Source organism: Pristiophorus japonicus, chromosome 20 (genome assembly GCF_044704955.1).
Source record: "Pristiophorus japonicus isolate sPriJap1 chromosome 20, sPriJap1.hap1, whole genome shotgun sequence".
NCBI classification, from domain to species: Eukaryota; Metazoa; Chordata; class Chondrichthyes; family Pristiophoridae; genus Pristiophorus; species Pristiophorus japonicus.
Window position 1 is genome coordinate 16,448,385 of NC_091996.1, and position 22,955 is coordinate 16,471,339.

The window sequence follows — 22,955 nt, forward strand, 5'->3', positions numbered from 1 at the left end:
TCACACTCTCTCCCTCCTCCTCCCCTTCACACACTCTCCCTTCTCTCCCCCTTCTCTCCCACACTCCCCCCTCCTCCTCTCTCCCCACTCACCCTCCCCCCCTCTCCTCACATTCTCCGCTCCCCCTCCTCACCACTCTCCCCTCTCCTCTCCTCTCCCCCACACCACACTCCCTATTCCACCACTCTCACCCTCCTCTCCCCTCCACCACTCTCCCCATCCACCCCCCACCACCACTCTCCCTCCTCCTCTCCCGTCACACTCTCCCCTCCTCTCCCCTCACACTCCCTCCTCCTCGCCCCTCCCCCTCCCCTCCCCCTCCCCCTCCTCTCCCCACTCATTCTCCCCCTCCTCTCCCCACTCATTCTCCCCCTTTCTCTCCCCACTCATTCTCCCCCTTTCTCTCCCCTCACACTCTCCTCTCCCCTCACTCACTCTCCCCCTTCCCTCACTCACTACCCCCCCCTTCTCCCCCTCAAACATTCGCCCCTCACACTCTCCCCTCACACTCTCCCCCTCACACACTTTCCTCTCCCCTGGCACTCTCCCCCTCTCTCCCTCACACACTCTCTCCCCTTCTCTCCCCTCACACACTCTCCCTCCCCTCCCCTACTCCCCCTCCCCTCCCCTACTCCCCCTCCCCTCCCCTCACACACTCCCCCTCCCCTCCCCTCACACACTCCCCCTCCCCTCCCCTCACACACTCCCCCTCCCCTCCCCTCACACACTCCCCCTCCCCTCCCCTCACCTCACACCCCCTCTTCACCTCACACCCCCTCCTCTCCCCTCACCTCACCTCACACCCCCTCCCCTCCCCTCACCTCTCCTCCCCTTACCTCACACCCTCTCCCCTCACACCCCCTCCCCTCCCCTCACCTCACACGCCCTCCCCTCCCCTCAAACCCCGTCCCCTCCCCTCACCTCACACCCCCTCCCCTCACCTCACACCCCCTCCCCTCACCTCACACCCCCTCCCCCCCCTCACACCCCCTCCCCCCCCTCACACCCCCTCCCCCCCCCTCACACCCCCTCGCCTCCCCTCCCCTCCCCTCACACCCCCTCCCCTCCCTCACCTCACACCCCCTCCCCTCCCACCTCACATCCCCTCCCCACCTCACACCCCCTCCCCTCCCACCTCACACCCCCTCCCCTCCCACCTCACACCCCCTCCCCTCCCACCTCACACCCCCTCCCCTCCCACCCCTCCCCTCACCTCACACCCCCTCCCCTCCCCTCCCCCTCCCCTCACACCCCCTCCCCTCACACCCCCTCCCCTCCCCTCACACCCCCTCCCCTCCCCCCCCTCCCCTCCCCTCCCCTCCCCTCCCCTCCCCTCACACCCCCTCCCCTCCCCTCACACCCCCTCCCCTCCCCTCACACCCCCTCCTCTCCCCTCACCTCACACCCCCTCCCCTCACACCCCCCTCACCTCACACCCCCTCACCTCACACCCCCTCCCCTCACACCCCCCCTCACTCACCTCACACCCCCTCACTCACCTCCCCTCCCCTCACACCCCCTCCCCTCCCCTCACATCCCCTCCCCTCCCCTCACATCCCCTCCCCTCCCCTCACCTCACACCCCCTCCCCATAGCTACCCTCACCTCACACCCCCTCCCCTCCGTTCCCCTCACACCCCCTCCCCTCCGTTCCCCTCACACCCCCTCCCCTCCGTTCCCCTCACCTCACCTCCCCTCCGTTCCCCTCACCTCACCTCACACACCCCTCCCCTCCACCTACCTGCGCTCTCCGCGCTCCCGCGGCCGGCGCGCCCTGCCCCGCTCGCGCTCTCTCCCGCGCTCAGCCGTTGGCCATATTGTCAATCTGCTGCGAGTGGGGCAAGAGCCGAGCGCAGAGCCATGAAGGAGAAATAAAGCCGAATCGCAATTCAGAGCAAGTCTGCTCGACCTTCCGACGGATTATAATCGGCGCCTTTGCCAGTTCGCAGCGCGGTGGTTGTTTTTACGTTTTGCTTCAATTTTTTTTCATTTTAATTCTGGAACCGTTCGTCGACCATGAGCTGGGGAACGGAACTGTGGGTGAGTGAGGGAGAGGACAAAAACCGGGCAAAATATATGTTTTGTGTTTTATTAAACGCCCAAGGTGTATGTATACCTTTCAGCTCAAAAATCAGCGAAGAGCTGAGGGAGATTGATGTACTTATTTGCAGACTGGTTAATCATTGCAATCACTGTTCGGAAAATATTTAACCAAATGGTTTGAAATTTGCTTCTTGCAATTTGAAAACATTTCCATCTGCAGTTTTATTTTTTATAATGCAGCTGAAGAAACACGAGATAGCAATGTAAATACGAGCCTGAAGCGCAAGCAGGCGGGGATGAGTCCGTTGTTTAATTTTATTGTGCATTTTTTTCCTCCAAATTATGTTTCAACCCGTTTCTTTAAAAAAAATCTAATTGTGAGAAGTGGGTCGACCTCTTGAGCCAAGAAGCAGATCAATAACCTGAATTGTTTACGATCGAATTGGGAATTGCAGCATCTCTCTGGTGATTGAATTTTTAAAAATAAAAATTGCATTTTTAAAATTAAATTTCCGTTACTGTAAGAGGCAGGGAAACCGGCCTTTTAAACAAGTAGCAAGTCATTGGCGTGCACATTAAGCACCTGACTACGGCAGACAAAGGTATTTTAATAGGTTGGTTGCAAGTTATTAGTGTTTTTACCCCCCCTCCCCCAAATGATAGTAAAGTGGGTAAAACCTGAAGGAGAAATGCTGCCTCTTACGCCTTGGATACGCATGGCAGTGCTTGGCTGTATCAAACATGTTCTGCATTTAGATCTTGCTAGATAAGTTGGAGAGAAAGGTTAGTTAATTCTGAGACCAGTGAGTGCCGTAAAGGTGGAGAGTTAATCACTGAAAAATACTGTTTGCTAAAGGAATAGATTTGACTGTTCCAACACACTTCTGGTTGGCCTCCCACATTTTACCCTACATAAACTCGAGGTCATCCAAAACTCGGCAGCCCATGTCCTAACTCGCACCAAGTCCCCCTCACCCATCCGTGAGCTGAGTTCCCAGTTAAAACAAAAACAATGCCAAAATTTGCAGGCCACAGGAATGTGGGAAGGGAGGACCTTGAGACAATCACTATCACTAGGGGGGTAGTGCTGGACAGGCTAATGGGACTGAAGGTAGACAAGTCCCCTGGTCCTGATGAAATACATCCCAGGGTATTAAAAGAGATGGCTGAAGTTATAGCAGATGCATTCGTTATAATCTTCCAAAATTCTCTGGACTCTGGGGAGGTACCAACGGATTGGAGAGCAGCTAATGTAACGCCTCTGTTTAAAAAAGGGGGCAGGCAAAAGGCAGGTAACTATAGGCCGGTTAGTTTAACATCTGTAGTGGGGAAAATGCTTGAAACTATCATTAAGGAAGAAATAGCGGGACATCTGGTTAGGAATAGTGCAATCAAGCAGACGCAGCATGGATTCATGAAGGGGAAATCATGTTTAACTAATTTACTGGAATTCTTTGAGGATATAACGAGCATAGTGGATAGAGGTGTACCGATGGATGTGGTGTATTTAGATTTCCAAAAGGCATTCGATAAGGTGCCACACAAAAGGTTACTGCAGAAGATAAAGGTACGCGGAATCAGAGGAAATGTATTAGCATGGATAGAGAATTGGCTGGCGAACAAAAAGCAGAGAGTCGGGATAAATGGGTCCTTTTCAGGTTGGAAATCAGTGGTTAGTGGTGTGCTACAGGGATCAGTGCTGGGACCACAACTGTTTACAATATACATCGATGACCTAGAAGAGGGGACAGAGTGTAGTGCAACAAAATTTGCAGATGACACTAAGATTAGTGGGAAAGCGGGTTGTGTAGAGGACTCCGAGAGACTGCAAGGAGATTTGGATAGGTTAAGCGAATGGGCTAAGGTTTGGCAGATGGAATACAATGTCGGAAAGTGTGAGGTCATCCACCTTGGGGAAAAAAAACAGTAAAAGGGAATATTATTTGAATGGGGAGAAATTACAACATGCTGTAGTGCAAAGGGACCTGGGTGTCCTTGTGCATGAAACTCTTTTAGAGGAAACTCTTTTGAGTTTACCTGCAAAACATAAAAACATTCAACGGTGCCACTCGACCTGGGTCTCCCAAAAGGTTAGTTTGCAGGTGCAGCAGGTAATCAGGAAGGCAAATGGAATGTTGGCCTTCATTGCGAAAGGGATGGAGTACAAAAGCAGGGAGGTCTTGCTGCAACTGTATAAGGTATTGGTAAGGCTGCACCTGGAGTACTGCGTGCAGTTTTGGTCACCTTACTTAAGGAAGGATATACTAGCTTTGGAAGGGGTACAGAGATGATTCACGAGGCTGATTCCAGAAATGAGGGGGTTACCTTATGATGATAGATTGAGTAGACTGGGTCTTTACTCCTTGGAGTTCAGAAGGATGAGGGGTGATCTTATAGAAACATTTAAAATAATGAAAGGGATAGACAAGATCGAGGCAGAGGGGTTGTTTCCATTGGTGGGGGAGACTAGAACTAGGGGGCACAGCCTCAAAATACAGAGGAGCCAATTTAAAACCGAGTTGAGAAAAAATGTCTTCTCCCAGAGGGTTGTGAATCTGTGGAATTCTCTGCCCAAGGAAGCAGTTGAGGCTAGCTCATTGAATGTTTTCAAGTCAAAGATAGATAGATTTTTAACCAATAAGGGAATTAAGGGTTACGGGGAGAGGGCGGGTAAGTGGAGCTGAGTCCACGACCAGATCAGCCATGATCTCATTGAATGGTGGGGCAGGCTCGAGGGGCTAGATGGCCGACTTCTGTTCCTAATTCTTATGTTCTTAAGCAACGCCTCGATTTCAAAATTCTCATCCAGGCCTCGCCCCTCCCTATCTCTCTAACCTCCTCCAGCCCCCGCCCCCCTCATTTTTGAACATCCCTGATTATAATTGCTGAACCATTGGTGGCCGTGCCTTATGATACCTGGGCCCCAAGGTCTGGAATTCCCTGCCTTTCTTTCCTCCTTCAAGGTGTTCCTTAAAACCTACCTCTTTGACCAAGCTTTTGGTCACCAGCCCTAATTTCTCATTATGCAGCTCGGTGTTAAATTTTTTATCTCCTAATATTTCTGTGAAGCTCCTTGGAATATTTCACTTTGTTAATAGTGCTATATAAATACAAGTTGTTGTTAGAAGTAGAAACTATTGCAATCCTAGCAAATGACCCTCTATTAATGCAAATTTAGTTTTGTACCCGAGGCCATCATATGAAGTTCATGGTAGAGGGATGGGACATGATTGGTTTCAATTTAACTTTTTAAAAAAAGTAATAGCTCGTTGGATTGAAATGGTGATTTATAATTTGTAAGAAAATTGGGTTTGAACACTGTGTGGAGACATTGGGGATGTGGAGTCAATAAGTCCTTGTGACAGATAAGAATTTTAGTGTTTATTTGTATAATACTATTACCTGCTATTTTCTGATAATGAATAGTAGATTGCATTCTAGTGCATGTAAAGCAATTACTTAAGAATTTTAAACCTTCAATGATCATATAATCAGTCATCAACATCAGGAAACAATGACTGTTGCGATATCGGTGTGAAGTGGGGAAAGTTTCAAACATGAACAAGTAAAACTCCCCCAAAAATAAATATACATATATATTTGGGCCAAGTTTTAGAAAATCTTATTGCTTAGTTTATGCATCTATCACATGTACCTATTAACCCTATAATGTGGACATATTTACAACAACAGCAACTTGTATTTATATAACGCCTTTAACATAGTGAAATGTCCCAAGGTGCTTCACAGGAGTATTATGAGACGAAAAAATTTGACACCGAGCCACATAAGGAGAAATTAAGGCAGGTGACCAAAAGCTTGATCAAAGAAGCAGGTTTTAAGGACGATGGAGAGGTGGAGGCGTTAAGCCAGGGAATTCCAGAGCTTGGGGCCAAGGCAACAAAAGGCACGGCCACCAATGTTCCTGTGAGCGATTTATAATCGGGGATGCTCAAGAAGGCAGAATTAGAGGAGCGCAAACATCTTGGGTGGGTGTGGGTGTGGGGATGGGGGTTGTGGGGCTGGAGGAGATTGCAGTGATAGGGAGAGGCTGAGCCATGGAGGGATTTGAAAACAAGAATGAGAATTTTGAAATTGTGGCGTTCATTAACCGGGAGCCAATGTCGGTCAACGAGCACAGGGATGATGGGTGAGCAAAGAAACATAGAAAATAAGTGCAGGAGCGGGCCATTCGGCCCTTCGAGCTTGCACCACCATTCAATATGATCATGGCTGATCATGCAACTTAAGTACCCCATTCCTGCTTTCTCTCCATACCCCTTGATCCCTTTAGCCGTAAGGGCCACATTAACTCTCTTTTGAATATATCGAATGAACTGGCCTCAACAATTTTCTGTGGTAGAGAAAGCAGGATTTGGTGAGAGTTAGGACACGGGCAGCTGAGTTTTGGATCACTTCTAGTTTTCGTAGGGTCGAAGGTGGGAGGCCAGGCAGGAGTGCGTTAGAATAGTCAAGTCTAGAGGTAACAAAGGTATGGATGAGGGCTTCAGCAGAGGATGAGCTGAGGCAAAGGCAGAGATGGGTGATGTTACACAGGTGGAAATAGGCGGTCTTAGTTGTGCTGCTGAAATGGGGTCGAAAGTTAATTACAGATTAATGATACTGATTGCCGTGAATGCCCTCACTGGAAGCTGTTGTAAGCTAAAATAAAAACTTAATTAGAGACACCATGCTGAACTGCACAACCAGTAAGAATGTAGTTTGCAAAAGCAAAATATTCGGCTGCTGGAAATCTGAAATGAAAACAGGAAATGCTCAACATTTCAGACAGCATCTGTGGAAAGAGAAACCGTTAACGTTTCAGGTTAATGTCCCTTCGTCAGAACTGGAAAAAAGTTAGAGATGTAACAGGTTTTTAAGCAAGTGTCGAGGCAGGGAAAGGGAGGAGGGGAGGAGAGGAAAGAACACAAGGAAAGGTCTGTGATGGGATGGAAGGTGGAAGAGATTAAGGGCCCAAGTTTCAGGCCGCGCCTAGAACGGCGCAGCCCCGACCTGGACGCCCGTTTTTCGCGCCACAAAGTGCGCCTAAAAAAAACTTCCAGATTCTCCGGCTCCCTGCAGGCCCTCTGGCCCTCGGCGCGGCGCAGCACGAGCTGCAGGGGGCGGAGCCAGATCCCTGCGCTGAAAACAGTGCCGGGACCTCTGCACATGCGCGGTACAGTGGGCGCGCATGTGCAGTAGCTCCAGGTGCACAAAACTGTGTGGGAGAGGCCCGAAGGACGCAGCCCCTAGCCCTGGCCCAATGGCCTCATTGGGGCTGCGTGGATAAGGCTCCTCCCACGCCCAGCTCCTGCTTCCTCCCGACTCGACTCCCACTCCCTGCCCCCGGACCTGACTCCCGCTCCCATCCCACCCCCGCCGGACCCGACATCCGCTTCCCCCGCGCCCGACCTCCCTCCCCCCCACACTCTCTGACCGGCCCGGCCCGTTCAGCCTCCCTCTCCTTTCTCTTCCCCCCTTCCCCTCCCTCCCTTCTCTCCTCCCCACTCCACCCCCCCTCTCCTCCCCACTCCACCCCCCCTCTCCTCCCCACTCCACCCCCCCCTCTCCTCCCCACTCCACCCCCCCCTCTCCTCCCCACTCCACCCCCCCCTCTCCTCCCCACTCCACCCCCCCTCTCCTCCCCACTCCACCCCCCCTCTCCCCCCCTCTCCCCCCCTCTCCTCCCCACGCCACCCCCCCCTCTCCTCCCCACGCCACCCCCCCCTCTCCTCCCCACGCCACCCCCCCCTCTCCTCCCCACGCCACCCCCCCCTCTCCTCCCCACGCCACCCCCCCCTCTCCTCCCCACTCCACCCCCCCCTCTCCTCCCCACTCCACCCCCCCTCTCCTCCCCACTCCACCCCCCCCTCTCCTCCCCACTCCACCCCCCCCTCTCCTCCCCACTCCACCCCCCCCTCTCCTCCCCACTCCACCCCCCCCTCTCCTCCCCACTCCACCCCCCCCCTCTCCTCCCCACTCCACCCCCCCCTCTCCTCCCCACTCCACCCCCCCCCCCGCCTCTCCTCCCCACCCCCCGCCTCTCCTCCCCACCCCTCGCTGTCAGAAACACAGACACTGACAGACAGAGAGTGAGAGACACTGACAGAGACACACTGGGGGACTGGGGGGCATCCCAGCATGCTGTTGGAGGGCTCCCGGTGCTGCAGTCGGTAAGTAGAAAATGTTTTATTTATTGATTTAAAAAAAAATTTATTTCTTATTAATTTTTTTTTTGATTTTATTGGTTGATTTATTGATGTTTTTATCATTTATTATTGATAATGACTCTTTATTTGTAAAACTGAAGTGTTTAATGTTTGTAAACTTCCCTTTAAACCTCCCCCGCCCGCCTCCCCATTCCCTACGCCTGATTTGTAACCTACGCCTGATTTTCTAAAGTGTAGACAAGGTTTTTTCGAGCATACAAAAATCTTCACTTACTCCAAACTAACTTAGAATTAAGTTTTCACTGCCGAAACTTTGAAAACAGGCGTAAGTGGCCGGACATGCCCCCTTTGAAAAAAAAATTCTGTTCCAAAGTGAAACTGTTCTAACTGACTAGAACTGGAGCAAACTAAATGCCGAGAATTTGAACTTCTAACATACTCCGTTCTACACCAGTTGCTCCAAAAAATCAGGAGCAACTGAGGCCAAAACTTGGGCCCCATGAGACAAAATGGATGATGGTGCAAGGCAAAAAGTGATGGTAATGGGGCGAGTTAAGAAACAAAAGATGAGTCTAGATGGGGTGTAAATGGAAATAACAATCATCAACCGCTGCCATGGGAAAGAGAGGGGGGAGAAAAAAAGAGAAAATAAATAGGTACAGGTGTTATGCTCTGAAATTGTTGAACTCGATGTTGAGTCCAGATGGCTGTTTCGAGCCTAAACGAAAGATGAGGTGCTGTCCCTGGAGCTTACGTTGAGCTTCGTGGGAACAGTGCAAGAGGCTGAGGATGGCAGGCAGAGCTCGGGTCCATGCGGGTTCCCATAGCAACACTTAATTTGGAGGAAGTGAGTGGAGTCAAAGGAGAAGTTGTTCAAGTTCAGCCAGGCGAAGGAGGAGGAGGAGGAGGAGGAGGAGGAGGATAGTGGTGGTTGGGAACTGGTTGGACCTCTGTTCAAGGAAGAAACGGAGCACCCTGAGGCCATCCTGGTGGGGGAGGGAGGTATAGAGGGATTGGATATCCATATTGTTTACTTTTTGTGAATGTCATTATAACATTGACTAGGTCACAGTAATCTGCTCCTAAAGCCTCTGTTTCTATTTTTCATGGGATGTGGGTGACAGTGGCATGGCTACATTTATTGACCTGAGAAAGGTAGTGGTCGGCTATTCTTTGAACCAGTGCAATCAATAATGGACACCACGGATCAGTTAAAAGGCAATAACGTCACAAAGCGCAAGAGTGAACAAGTAGTTTGTAACAATGACCTGAACAACACAGTTGCCTTGAAATTATTCCTGGGTATATTTTTGAATGCATTCTTTTAATTTTGAGGCTTAATTTATTCTTGTGTATTTATCATTCAAAACTGCCTATGCTATTGATGTTACGATTACGATGATTAAATTAATTAACAGTTGTAACAGTATTAGTGCAAGTTGATCAAGAAATAATTTGCAGTTGAATTTCATGACCCTTTGTATTGTCTAATATATTGTGGTAATATTAGTTGGTGTTTGCATGCTTGTAATATTTCAAAATAATCACATCTGCAGTCCATCATGATAGTTTTTGCATGATGGCAGCAACAGCTATGTTGTACCATAGGATTGAGGATCCAGCATTGTTTCTGATTGTTTGCATATGATGACCAGAATGTATTGCAGCAAGTTGTACATCAGCATGTTCAATACAATAATCATAGCTGACACATGATCATACATTTTTCATTTATATACTGGTTGTGGCCTTTTGAGTACTGCATTGCCACCTTGTTAGAGAGTACTTGTGGTGTAGAAATACAGGTGCTTCAAATTAATAATCTTTTTAATATAATACCCCGAACAACAGTGCTGTCACGAGGATTTCAGTAAGATACAAGATTGGTGTGTGTGTGAAATTTTCGTATTATGACCACATGAAAAACATCCAGCTTTACAACGTTAGATTTTGTGCTTATTAACTTGGATTGTGTTGAGAGAATGTAGTCGTGCTGGTCACATTATGCGAGCTATCAAATTACCGCTGTCATCTTTGCTAACTTTTCATTGCAGACAATTCAACAGTGAGAAAAGTTGGAAATACATATTCACAAATAAACTGATCCAAAACCTATTATTTCTGTGGCAGTTTTAATTTCAGTGATTCCAATGAATGGTTTAAGAAAAAGATAATTCTCTCAGAAAATGTTGTAACCAAGAGAGCTTAAAAGTAAACTGAAGTTAAATACATGTTCATAATCTAAAATTACTTTTAAATGCACAAACTGAAAGATTTTCTCGTAAACACTTGGCTGCATGAAGAACAGCAAAACATTATAATGAATTTAAGGGACTTCAGTTTTGGGGTTCTGCTGACTTGTTCCTTGGCTTCTTACTGTTAATGTTCATGTTACCAGAACAATTCAGTTGAATTACTGCCTTGTATTTTAGATACAGTATGTAAGATATTGTGATGGAAACAGAGACATAGGGTCAGAATTGAAAAAGCTCAAAAATCTGACTGGCACAGGACTTGCTGTGAGCAACATAATGGGAGATTTGCCAGTAATCTATTACATTTTGCATATCGCTCACACTTCCTGCAAGAATTACAGTTATCTTCTCTAACAGTTTCCCTGTCAAACATTGTTGCTAATATGTTATAAACAGCATATCCTCTGAGCAAGCCACAGAGCAAAGACAATGGCTTGTCTGGCCATAAAAACCTCGAGTCTTGCACCAATCAGTTACATTTAAGTAACAAAGGATTTTTTAAAAGGGATACATGTAGCCATTTTATGCGGGTTGCTTTTGATTTAGAGACAGAAATTTACCTGCATCTGCTAATCTGCCAGTCCATCAACAGCACTTCACCTCAGGATTTACAACTGGACTTGGCACTTTTAAAGGGATAGACCAACATAAACACAGTTTCACTTGAGTAGCAGAACAATGTATTTAAAAAAAAATCTGATTTATGGTAAGAAATTGGCATATATAATATATATATATTGCATCTAATGTGCCCACTATTGTGTTCCTAACACAGATGAGACTGCACACAGAGAGGTTAAAGTAACAGTGACCTCTGTCTTTATTAAGATACTCCAGAGTGAGGAACAGGCCTTAGGGGCTTATATACAGTGCTCCCAAGGGATGCTGGGATCCCTTGGGACTTCAGGGGATGCGCTCCCTGGTGGCGGAACATGGGAGTGCATGCTTCACAGATACACAACGGCCACCACACATGAAAATGCTGCACTTGTACCTGATTGGTTCAAATCTCATTCATAAAACAAGACCAAATCATAACTGAACAATCTTAACTTCTCTCAGCAAAACAAATGAACTTCAAATTGATCTCTCAATGTGCCTGTTTGGTGCATTCCACCCCATCCCAAGCATACTTTATGGCCTTAAAAGAGACAACTGCGTTAAACATAGCTTCAACTTCGCTTATAGCTTTTCTCAAAGCAACCCCTTTAAGTCTATTGTGAAAGGGATATTCCACTCCCCCGTTAAATGTTAATGGGAGTGCATTGTATCGTATAAAACATTTTCTGATTTGCAGCAAGAAATACCGTGGGAAATCTGTTCTTGCTATCAATAAATTCTGAAACATCAATTCAAAAGAACACAAGTTTGCCTGTGAAGATGAGAATTAACTGTTTGCTTATTATGTATTCAAACTCCTTGATCTTGCAGCTCACTCCATAATCTCGCCTCTTCTTAGGCAGTCCCTCGGAGTCTAGGATGACTTGCTTCCACACTAAAAATGAGTTCTCAAGTGACTGAAGAGTCCAGTGCGGGACCTACAGTCTCTGTCACAGGTGGGGCAGACAGTGGTTGAAGGAATGGGTGGGTGGGGTGTCTGGGTTGCCGTGCGCTCCTTCCGTTGTCTATGCTTGGCTTCAGCTTGCTCCCGGCGAAGAGACTCGAGGTGTTCAGCGCCTTCCTGGATGCTTTTCCTCCACTTTGAGTGGCCTTGGGCCAGGGATTCCCAGGTGTTGGTGGGGATGTTGCACTTTTTCAAGGAGGCTTTGAGAGTGTCCTTGAAGCATTTCCTCTGTCCACCTGGGGCTCGCTTGCCGTGTTGAAGCTCAGAATAGAGGCTTGTTTTGGGAGTCTCGTATCAGGCATGCGGACGATGTGGATCGCCCAACGGAGCTGGTCGAACGTGGTCAATGCTTTGATGCTGGGGATGTCGGCTTGAGTGAGAACACTGATGTTCGTGTGCCTATCCTGCCATTGAATTTGCAGGATTTTGCGGAGGCAGCATTGGTGGTACTTCTCTAGTGTTTTGAGGTGCCTGCTTTACATAGTCCATGTCTCTGAGCCATATAGGAGGACGGGTATCACTACTGCTCTGTAGACCATGAGCTTGGTGCCGGGTTTGAGATCCTGGTCTCTTCCTCATGCGACCAAAGGCTACACTGGCACAGTGACGGCGGTGTTAGACCTCGTCGTCGATGTTTGCCCTTGTTGACAGTAGGCTCCCGAGGGATGGAAAATGGTCCACGTTGTCCAAGGCTTCGTCGTGGATTTTGATAACCGAGGGTCGGTGCTGCGGGACCTTTGTCTTATGGATGTTTAGTGTAAGGCCCATGCTCTCGTACGCCTCGGTGAATGTGTTGTCGATTGCTTGGAGTTCGGCCTCCGAGTGTGCGCAGATGCAAGCGTCGTCTTCGTACTGTAATTCAATGATGGCGGATGGGGCGATCTTGGATCTGGTCTGGAGGTGGTGGAGTTTGAACAGATTTCTGTTTGTTCTGTAATTTAGCTCCACTCCAGCGGGGAACTTGCTGAGGGTGAGATGGAGCATTGCAGCAAGGAAAATCAAGAAGAGCATTGGTGCGATGACATAGCCTTGCTTGATCCCGGTCCGTACGTGGATTGAGTCTGTGGTGGATCTGTTGGTCAGGATCACAGCTTGCATGTCATCATGAAGCAGTTGGAGGATGGTGACAAACTTTTGAGGGCAGCCGAATCTGAGGAGGACATTCCATAATTCCTCACGGTTGACCGTGTTGAAGGCTTTTGTGAGGTCAAAGAAGGCCATGTACAAGGGTTGGTGCTGTTCCATGCATTTCTCTTGTATTTGCCGCGCGGTGAAAATCATGTCCATTTTGCCCCTTAGTGGGTGGAATCCGCATTGAGACTATTGGAGGAGCTCTTCAGCCACCGGGAGAAGGCAGTTGAGGAGGATTCGTGTGATGACTTTCCCTGTGGCCGACAGCAGGGAAACAACCTCCTTTGTAGTTACCGCAGTCGGACTTGTCCCCTTTCTTGAATATGGTCACGATTACGGCGTCTCGAGATCTCCTCATTCTAGATAAGAGGTCTTGCAGCTCACTCCATTATCTATTCTATTTTCAAACAAATCGATAATTTAAATTAACAAACTATTTTAGACAAAACAACCTTTAAATATTAGAATTGTAAATACTTTACAATTCTAAATTATGGTGACTGGATGGATAATTAGTTAACATTCTTTTTTTCTCCTCTGGAACTTGGGTCCTGATCCAGCTTAGCATGATGGCTTGAAATGTTACTTTTTCTGATATTAAGGTTTTATTTGAAATGACTTTCGACACTTAGCAGATGTAGGTCCATAACAAAAACTGCCCATGATTTGGTTAAAGTTGGCACACTCAATCTGAGCAGTTGGTATGAGAAATGGAAAAGTTATCATTGCAGCAGAGTGGAAAAGTTCCATTCTCCAGCACTGACACCTCTCAACTTAAGAATAAGGAGGCCACATACTGCTTGGATTATGGTCCAAAGTGGGTAGAGGAGCAAAGGGATCTCGGAGTACAGTGACACATCACTAAAAGTAGCGATGCAGGTTAAAAGTCCATAAAAGGGCAATTCAGGCACTGGGGTTCATTTCTAGAGGGATGGAATTGAAAAGTAGAGAAGTTATGTTAAACGTGTTTAGAACCTTGGATAGACCACACGGAGTACTGTATACAGTTCTGGTCTCCATATTATAAAAAGGATATAGAGGCATTGGAGAAGGTGAAAAAGATTCACAAGGATGATAGCAGAAATGAGAGGTTATACCTGTGAGGAAAGATTGAATATACTGACTCTTTTCTTGAGAAAAGAAAAAACCTGATAGGTCTTTAAGATAATGAAAGGGTTTGTTAAGGTAGAAATGGGGAAAATGTTTCCACTTGTGGGGGGAGACCTGTTTTTCCCCATTGATGTTGGACATGCTTCTCGAGTGAGTTGTTGGATCCATATTACCAATTATACTTTCCATTTGGGGAAAAACAGAGAAACCTAGTTATGATAAATTTAGAACATAAGAACATAAGAAATAGGAACAGGAGTAGGCCATACGGCCCCTCGAGCCTGCTCCACCACTCAATAAGATCGTGGCTGATCAGATCATGGACTCAGTTCCACTTCCCCGCCTGCTTGCCATAACTCTTTATCCCCTTATCGGTTAAGAAACTGTCTATTTCTATCTTAAATTTATTCAGTGTCCCAGCTTCCACAGCTCTCTGAGTCAGCGAATTCCACAGATTTACAACCCTCTCAGAGAAAAACATTAACTGTGTATTAATAAGTAAGGCACCCATTCATTCTTGGAATTTTAAAAGTATGCTATTACACTGTAACTTTTTAAAGGACTGTTAACTGAAGTATAATAATAGAATCTGTATATCAAAACCAATATGAAGATGCAACACGTTTTGAGTCAGACTATTTCTCTGTTAACTCCCAAGAGGCCACAGCTAAATTTTATCTCGGCATTTATAAGACAGAAATAGTGAGGTAGTCTTCAGTTAAACTGAGCCAGGGATGCATTATATAAGTGCTGTTAATATTTTAAAATTGAAGCCAAGCAATTACCTATAAAGGAAAATAATAAATATCTGAAAGTTATGTTGTAACTAGCAGCCAGTGCTTGCTTTAGTTTACGTGTGAAATGGCTGATATAAATAATTATTTTGCAGTATATCGACTGTTGTATGTTTAAGAGATTGCAATTCACTCCGAACTTACTGTGATTGCAAGTTGCTGCTTAGTGTTGTAGTGTGGGTTGATTCTTGAAACAAAATTATTTCATGCACACTTTGCTTATTGATGTGCAAACATGATTTTAATTTGTTTGTTTATGTTGCTCACCTTGGATTAAATTCGATTTTATTTTGTGGTCTGTCATTGAAAATACACTATAAAGGAGAATGAGTGAAGTCTAAGATCAGGCCAGCTTTATAAACTGAATTCTCAAACTGCCATGGTGGGATTTGAACTCATGTTCACGGAATTATTAGTCCAGGCTTCTGGATTACTGGACCAGTAACCAAACCATTACCATACCCATGTCTAGTTTTCACAAGCTGTGCCGAAAATGCCTCAGCAAATGTAATCAAGTTTTAACATCCACATAGGCGAGCAGCTTTGGGAAGATCTGCCAGATATTTTTTGCAATGTGAATGTGATAAAATTGTGGTCATTGCAGGTTTAGACCCACAATCGTACTTGAAACTTTCCCTGTCTACTTAGCTCGGCTACATACACATTTACCATTTAAGCTATCAGAGTAATAATTTTAATCTTTTTAGTAGACACTCTTAAATAAAAATGAGCTGGAGCTTTTGGAGCCTTGAGAGTTTCGTAGAACTTGCCAAACCATATTGTAACCACATAGGCAGAAGAGTCATCTTGATGTCGCTTGAATTCTAAGAAAGGAGAAGGATGATGAATGCTATACAAACCTAATACTGCCTTTTTTAGACATGGCTGAACAGGAAGCAGTTGGTATGAATGATATTCTGTGGTAATGATTTTAACCCTTTTAATACTGATGTTGTGTGCAAATTCCAGAAAGCATATCAGTTGAAGTCACAAATTAATTATTAAGAGTTTTCTTATAAGCTATAGATTTTCTTTTGCTACTCATGTTTATATTTATATTTTCAGAAGTTTATTATTTAAAAAATGTATTGAAAGCTTCGGACATCCTAACATCAGTGGGAATGAATTGGATGGTACTGGCTGGGATTACTTAATTTTCCACCAGAAATGTGGTACCCTGTACGTGCATAATTAGTTTACAAACCCTTGGTGCAGTCTTTTTTAAAAAAAAACGAACTGAATATTCAAATTTATCTGGATTTATCAGAATGGTACCAGGGACGAGGGATTTCAGTGATGTAAAAAGGCTAGAGAAGCTGGGATTGCTTTGCTTTGACCAGAGAAAGTTAAGAGAAGTTTAAAACAGTCGTTCAAAATTACGAGGATTTTTGATAGTAAATAAGGAGAAACTATTTCCAGTGGCAGAAAGGTTGGCAACCAGAGGACAGATTTAGGATAATTGCCAAAAATCATAGGGGGGGTGGGGGGGGCGCGAGAATGAGTATTCAGTCACCCTCTTGACCATGCCATCTCCTGTGCACCCTTTATTCTCTTGGTCTTGATTACTGACATGATCATCTCTGACCATTTCCTTGCATCCGTCTCTTTAATTTCTCTCCCAACTTGGGGGTAATATATTAACATGGACAGAGGATTGGCTAACTAACAGAACACAGAGTGGGGATAAATGGGTCATTTTCAGTTTGGCAAACTGTAACTAGTGGGGTGCCACAGGGATCAGTGCTGGGGCCTCAACTATTTACAATCTATATTAATGACTTAGATGAAGGGACCGAGTGTAACGTAGCCAAATTTGCTGATACAAAGATAGGTGGGAAAGCAAGTTATGAGGAGGACGCAAAGAATCTACAAAGGGATACAAATAGGCTAAGTGAGTGGGCAAAAAAATGGCAGATAGAGTAATAGGGGTGAAGTTTTGGCCGCCCGCAAGAACGGCGCACGTCGGAGAGGCCCGCCTAATTTATAGAACAGAAATTGCGCCGAGTGCTTACCTTCTCCAATAGCTGTAGGCTCGATTCCACCTTGGCGCGGCGCAGCAGGAGCTGCTGGGGGCGGAGCTACAGTCCTGCGCCGAAAACAGTTGCGGCAGCTGCGCGCATGCGCAGCAGCTGCCGGCGTCCTGTCTCCGGGGCGACGACCCTATTCCAGGCCGAAGGGACATTGCCCCTATCCCCTGCCGAATGGCCTGCGCATCTTACCTCGACGGTGGGGCCCGCCCGCCCGGCCTCTCACTGGGGTGAGTCCCGCTCGAAGAGCCGGCGTCGGCAGCCTGGCATCGGCTGCGTGCTGGTCCTGCCCGAAGTCCTCGGTGGGGCCCGGCTTCCTCGTCGTCGGCTGGGCCTGCCTGCCCACCCTGCATCTTGCTGGGGTGGGCCCCACCCGAAGAGACGGCGGCGTCGGCAGCAGCCCGGCATCATCTTCTCTTTCTCCCCCCCGCCCCCCCCCTCCATCTTCTTCTCTTTTCTCCCCCCCCCCCCCCCAAATCATCATCTTCTCTCCTCCCACCCCCATCATCATCTTCTCTCCCCCATCACCTTCTCTTTCCCCCCCCCCCCCAACCCCCCATCATCTTCTCTTTCCCCCCCCCCACCCCCCATCATCATCTCTTCTCTCCACCCCCCATCATCTTCTCTCTTCTCCCCCCCCCCCCACCCCCATCATCTTCTCTCTTTCCCCCCCCCCCCCACCCCCATCATCTTCTCTTCCCCACCCCCCATCCTATCATCTCTTCCCCCCCCCCCAATCCCCCATCCCATCATCTTCTTTCCCCCCCCCCTCCCCCCTCCCCCCCCCCCCCCATCATCTTCTCTTCCCCTCTTCTCCCTGGTGCTGCAGTAGATGAGTAGAAATAATTTTTTTATTTATTGAGTGATTTTTAATTTTTTAAATTTAATTTATTTGGATTGATTTATTGGTTTATTTATCATTTTATTATTGATGATGGCTCTTTATTTGTAAAAGTGAAGTGTTTAGTGTTTGTTTAACCCCCCGCCCCTCGTTCCCTACGCTTGATTTGTAACCTATGCCTGATTTTCTAAGTGTAGGCAAGGTTTTTTTGAGCGTACAAAAATCTACACTTACTCCATTCTAAGTTAGTTTGGAGTAAGTTTTCGCTGCCTGACCTTGCAAAACAGGCATAAGTGGGCGGACATGCCCCCTTTTGAAAAACAAAATCTGTTCTAAAATGAAACTGTTCTAAATCACGAGAACTGGAGCAAACTAGTTGCTCCAAAAAAATAGGAGCAACTCGGGCCGAAACTTGAGCCCTTAATGTGGGAAAATGTGAGGTTGTCCACTTTGGGAGGAAAAAGAAAAAAAAATTATTATTTAAATGGCGAGAGATTACAAAATGTTGCGATACAGAGAGATCTGGGGGTCTTTGTACATGAAACACAAAAAGTTAGTATGCAGGTACAAGAAGTAATTAGGAAGGCAAATGAAATGTTGGCCTGTATTGCAAGAGGGATGGAGTATAAAATTAGGCAAGTACAGCTACAACTGTATAGGGTGTTGGCAAGACCTGGAGTACTGCATACAGTTTTGGTCTCCTTATTTAAGAAAGGATATAGTTGCTTTGGAGGCACTTCAGATTGGTTCATGAGGTTGATTCCTGAGATGAAGGGGTTGTCGTATGAAGAAAGGTTGGGCCTGTACTCATTGGAGTTTAGAAGACTGAGAGGTGATCTTATTGAAACGTATAAGATTCTGAGGGGGCTTGGCAGGGTAGATGCAGAGAGGATGTTTCCCCTCGTGGGGGAATCTAGAACTAGAGGACATAATTTCAGAATAATGGGGCGCCCATTTAAAACAGAAATGAGGAGGAATTTATTCTCCTGAGGGTTGTGAATCTTTGGAATTCTGTACCCCAGAGAGCTGTGGAGGCTGGATCATTGAATATATTTAAGGCGGAGATAGACAGATTTTTGAACGATAAGGGAGTCAAAGGTTATGGGGAACGGGCAGGGAAGTTGAGTTGAGGCCAGGATCAGATCAGCCATGATTTTATTGAATGGCGGAGCAGGCTCGAGGGGCCAAATGGCCCACTCCTGCTCCTATTTCTTATGCTCTTACGTTCAACTCAACATATGCTTTCTCTGAGCTCACCTTGACCCCATTTCCACTAAACTGCTGACCACCTACTTCCGTTCCAGGCCCCATAGTAGCTGACATTTTGGAAGGTTCCTTCTCCTTGGTTAGTGCTTCTTCCCTTTCAAAATGCGTGTTGTCACATCCCTGCTCAAAAAATAACACACCCATGACAACTCTGTCCTTATAAACTACCTTCGCATCTCCAACCTCCCTTTTCTCTCCCACAACTCTGTTTGAATCTCTCCAATCTGGTTTCTGTGCCTGCTACAACACTGAAACAGTCCTAACAAATTCATAAATTACATCCTCTGTGACTGTGGAGTATTATGCTTCCTTGACCTCTGCAGTCCTTGGCATGGGCAACCATACCATTCTCCTCCAAAGACTTTCCTCCATTGTCCATCTCTGAGGCACTGCCCTTGCTTGGTTCCTCTGTTACCTATTAAATTATAGCCAGCAGCATCTCCAACAATGATTTATCTTCCAGTTCCTGCACCTTAGCCTCAAAAAGACCCCTCTTCTCATCTATAAACTGCCCCTCGACAATATAATCTGCAGATATGCAGTCAGCATATGTGTATGCTTGCAACAACACCCAACTCGAACTTTCTACCAACTGCCTCCAAGTTATCAGACTGTTTGTCTAACATCTAGTAGAGGATCCCTTGTTGTTTCCTCCAGCTGAACAGTAGTAAGATAGAAGCCATCATCTTTGGCCCCCACAGACTTGCCACCCATTTTATCCGCCTTGCTAACCACTGCCTCAAGCTGACCCAGACAGCTTGCAATCTCAATTTTATATTCGACCCTGAACTGAGGTTCTGATCCCATATCCTCTCCATCACAAAGACCTTTCTACCTCTAACATTGCCGCTACCATGCCCCATTTGCTGCTCCAGACTCGATTATTCCAGTATTCTTCCAGCCAGATTCTCATCCTCCACTCTCCATAAACTTCAGCTCACCCAAAACTCTGCTGCATGTACCTTATCCTGCACCAAGCCCCATTCATCCATCTTCCCCATCCTCACTGACTTGCACTGGCTTCCAGTCTCCCAATGTTATAACTTTCTTCATGGTCTCACTCCTCCCTCTGCCAACTTCTTCAGCCATATACAAAATCCTTTTAAATTCTCTGTTCCTCTGACTCTTGTGCATTCACCCTCTCACCATTGGGAATGATGCCTTCAACCACCTCGATCTCACCTGTGGATTTCCATCTGTTGTTCCCTTTGCTCTACCTACCTTTTGGACCCTTCTTAAAACTGAGCTCTTTGACCAAGTTTTTAGTCATCCTCCTAATATCTACTTCTGTGGCTTTTTTACATTAAAGGCAGTATATAAATGCAAGTTGTTTTGTCTCAACAGGTGATCCTAGGTGGCTGAAGGCACACTGGGTGGGGTAGGGTAGATGCACATCAAGTAAGGGTCAGATGAACAAGATTAAGCTGTGAAATTAAAGGCCAGTTGGTCTTATTTTAGTTATTGGTAAACTCCGACACTCGAGGATGAAATTACTCAGCACTTGGAGAGATATCTAAACGAATTGGAGCCAGTCAGCATGGATTTCTAAAGGACATATGGTGCTTACCAACCTAAAATAATTCATTTGAAGAAATAAGAGGATAAATAAGTCATTATTGAAAATGCAGTTTTGTTGGTGAGAATTAATTAGTGAAAAATGAATGTTTTCCGGTTTGCTTTGTTCAGGAATGTCACCCTATGGTTCTTTGCATGTGTTTGGAATCAGCAATATAAATTTAAAAATGAGTCTTAAGAAAAGTTTAAAGAAAAATTTTAAAATGGGAGACAGAAATAGCAGGGGAGACTTGTTGGAAATGTGTCATTTGCGACACAGTACCTGGGTAGTTATTCGAATTTTCATGATAAATTTTCAGTGTTAGCAAGGGTGGCATTTTTTACCCTGCTTTGATACAGTTGAGTGGCTTACAAGGCCACTTCAGAGGGCAGTTAAGAGTCAACCAGATTGGTGTCGAACTGAAGTCACATTTCGGCCAGATTTTTAAAAACTGAATTCAAATTCTCAAACTGCCTTGGTGGGATTGGAACTCGTGTTCTCCCCATTACTAACCTAATAACATAACCACCACACAACTGTACACTGAGATTTATGCAGTTGAATTCTCCGTTCTCCAGTTTTTAAACAAATAATCCAATATATTCTGGACACTTGCAGAGATATATTTTATCTTAAACATAAAATTAAGGCAACTTTTCAATCCAGCAAATCAAACTTTGTGTATCTACGCAATTACCCAATATTAGAACAGCCTATTTCTGGGGCTTTCTTCACCATGTGTAATGCTGGGAAATGAACATTTCAAATGTTAACATGCAAAAGAGTGAATTGTGTCACACTGCCTAGTCTCAGCTTTGCAGATGATTCATGCACACAATTAATAGTTTACAGAAATGGCTTCAAACTCAGCAAATGCCTGCTGTTGTGTGTAAAGGACAAAGTTGATTAAAAAGGCTGAGCAGTTTTTTTGTTTCTGTGCCCTTTATCTCTTTGTGCATAGTTGCTTTAGCTGGGAGGGTGCACCAGTGAGATATTTCCAATTTCCACAACAGCCATCATTAAACTTAGTCTGTAGGATTTTGAAGGTTCGTGCCAATTAATGGTTTTCTGCTGCAGACCCATGCCCATTCAAAAACTGATTAGGTTGTCCAAACTTATTTTGCTTCGGACACTTTGTTACATCAGTCAGGTAGGTTTGAACCGAGACGTTAGAGGTCAAAGGACATGTTGCTTGCTCTGCTACTCAGACTCAAAGGCTGCTATTTTTGGCAATAGCCCTGTCGTCTTATGCTCTAGAACTTTTCAATTCTATAGTCAAAATGGTATTTCTTATGACTATCCAGCAGCAATTTTTGTTTGTATTGGGTACGTATTAATTCATTCTTGTACTGTGCCACAGAAATACAATTAATCCATCTCTTAATTTGTCTGATCCACAAAGTGCAGCTCAAAAATAATATAAAAAAGCTTATTCTTAACTAAGCCATTAGAGATAAAGAAAGGCTCACATTTTTCACTGAATTATATGTTTGTCCTGCTGTCTTTTTATTGCTATGATTATCACGCAGTAACTAATTAAGGTGTTTAGACATAAATCACATAATCATCAATGAAACCCTGAGATGAGATTATAAGACAGTTTTTAGTTCCGTTCAAAATATCTGCTTTTGAACATGCACTTTAAAATTTATGCAATGATTTCATTTACTTTTGGCTCCTCTCTTTTTTGTTGACAGTGGAACTGCAGCCAGATATTTACCAGTGAGTTCTGTGTCATTGATTTATGACATCTACACTAAATGATAACTTAATGTTCTGTAATCACCATTAAAAAATGCAGCTGTGAACCATGAATTAACATGGCATATGTATATTGAGTTCATATAAATTCAGATCTATGAATTGATTTGAGAGCAGTGAGTTTTGTCTTCTGTCCAGTGAGTTTGACACATTTAAACTTTATGGGCCCAAGTTTCCACAAGATAAAAAACGGGCGCCCCTCCGAGCTGGGCGCCTGTTTTTCGCGCCTAAAACGGCGCCAGAAAAAAAACCGCGCTATTCTCGAGCGCTTTGCAGCTCCTTGTCTGTTTGGCGCGGAGCCTACACTCGCGCCGATTTTGTAAGTGGGAGGGGGCGGGTACTATTTAAATTAGTTTTTTTCCTGCCGGCAACGCTGCGCGTGCGCGTTGGAGCGTTCACGATCGCGCAATGTGAAGGAAACATTGGCACTCGGCCATTT

The 22,955-nt window shown here is 45.8% G+C and overlaps 1 protein-coding gene across 1 annotated transcript in view; it reads left to right on the plus strand.

Annotated features, from left to right (window-relative positions):
• The first annotated feature begins 1,822 nt into the window (after positions 1-1,822).
• fnbp1b (formin binding protein 1b) overlaps positions 1,823-22,955 on the plus strand; it is a 337,119-nt gene continuing 315,986 nt past the window's right edge. The window contains exon 1 of the mRNA XM_070863799.1: positions 1,823-2,039. Coding sequence (XP_070719900.1) covers positions 2,016-2,039 — 24 coding nt within the window. The 5' untranslated portion in view covers positions 1,823-2,015. The remainder of the gene's footprint in view (positions 2,040-22,955) is intronic.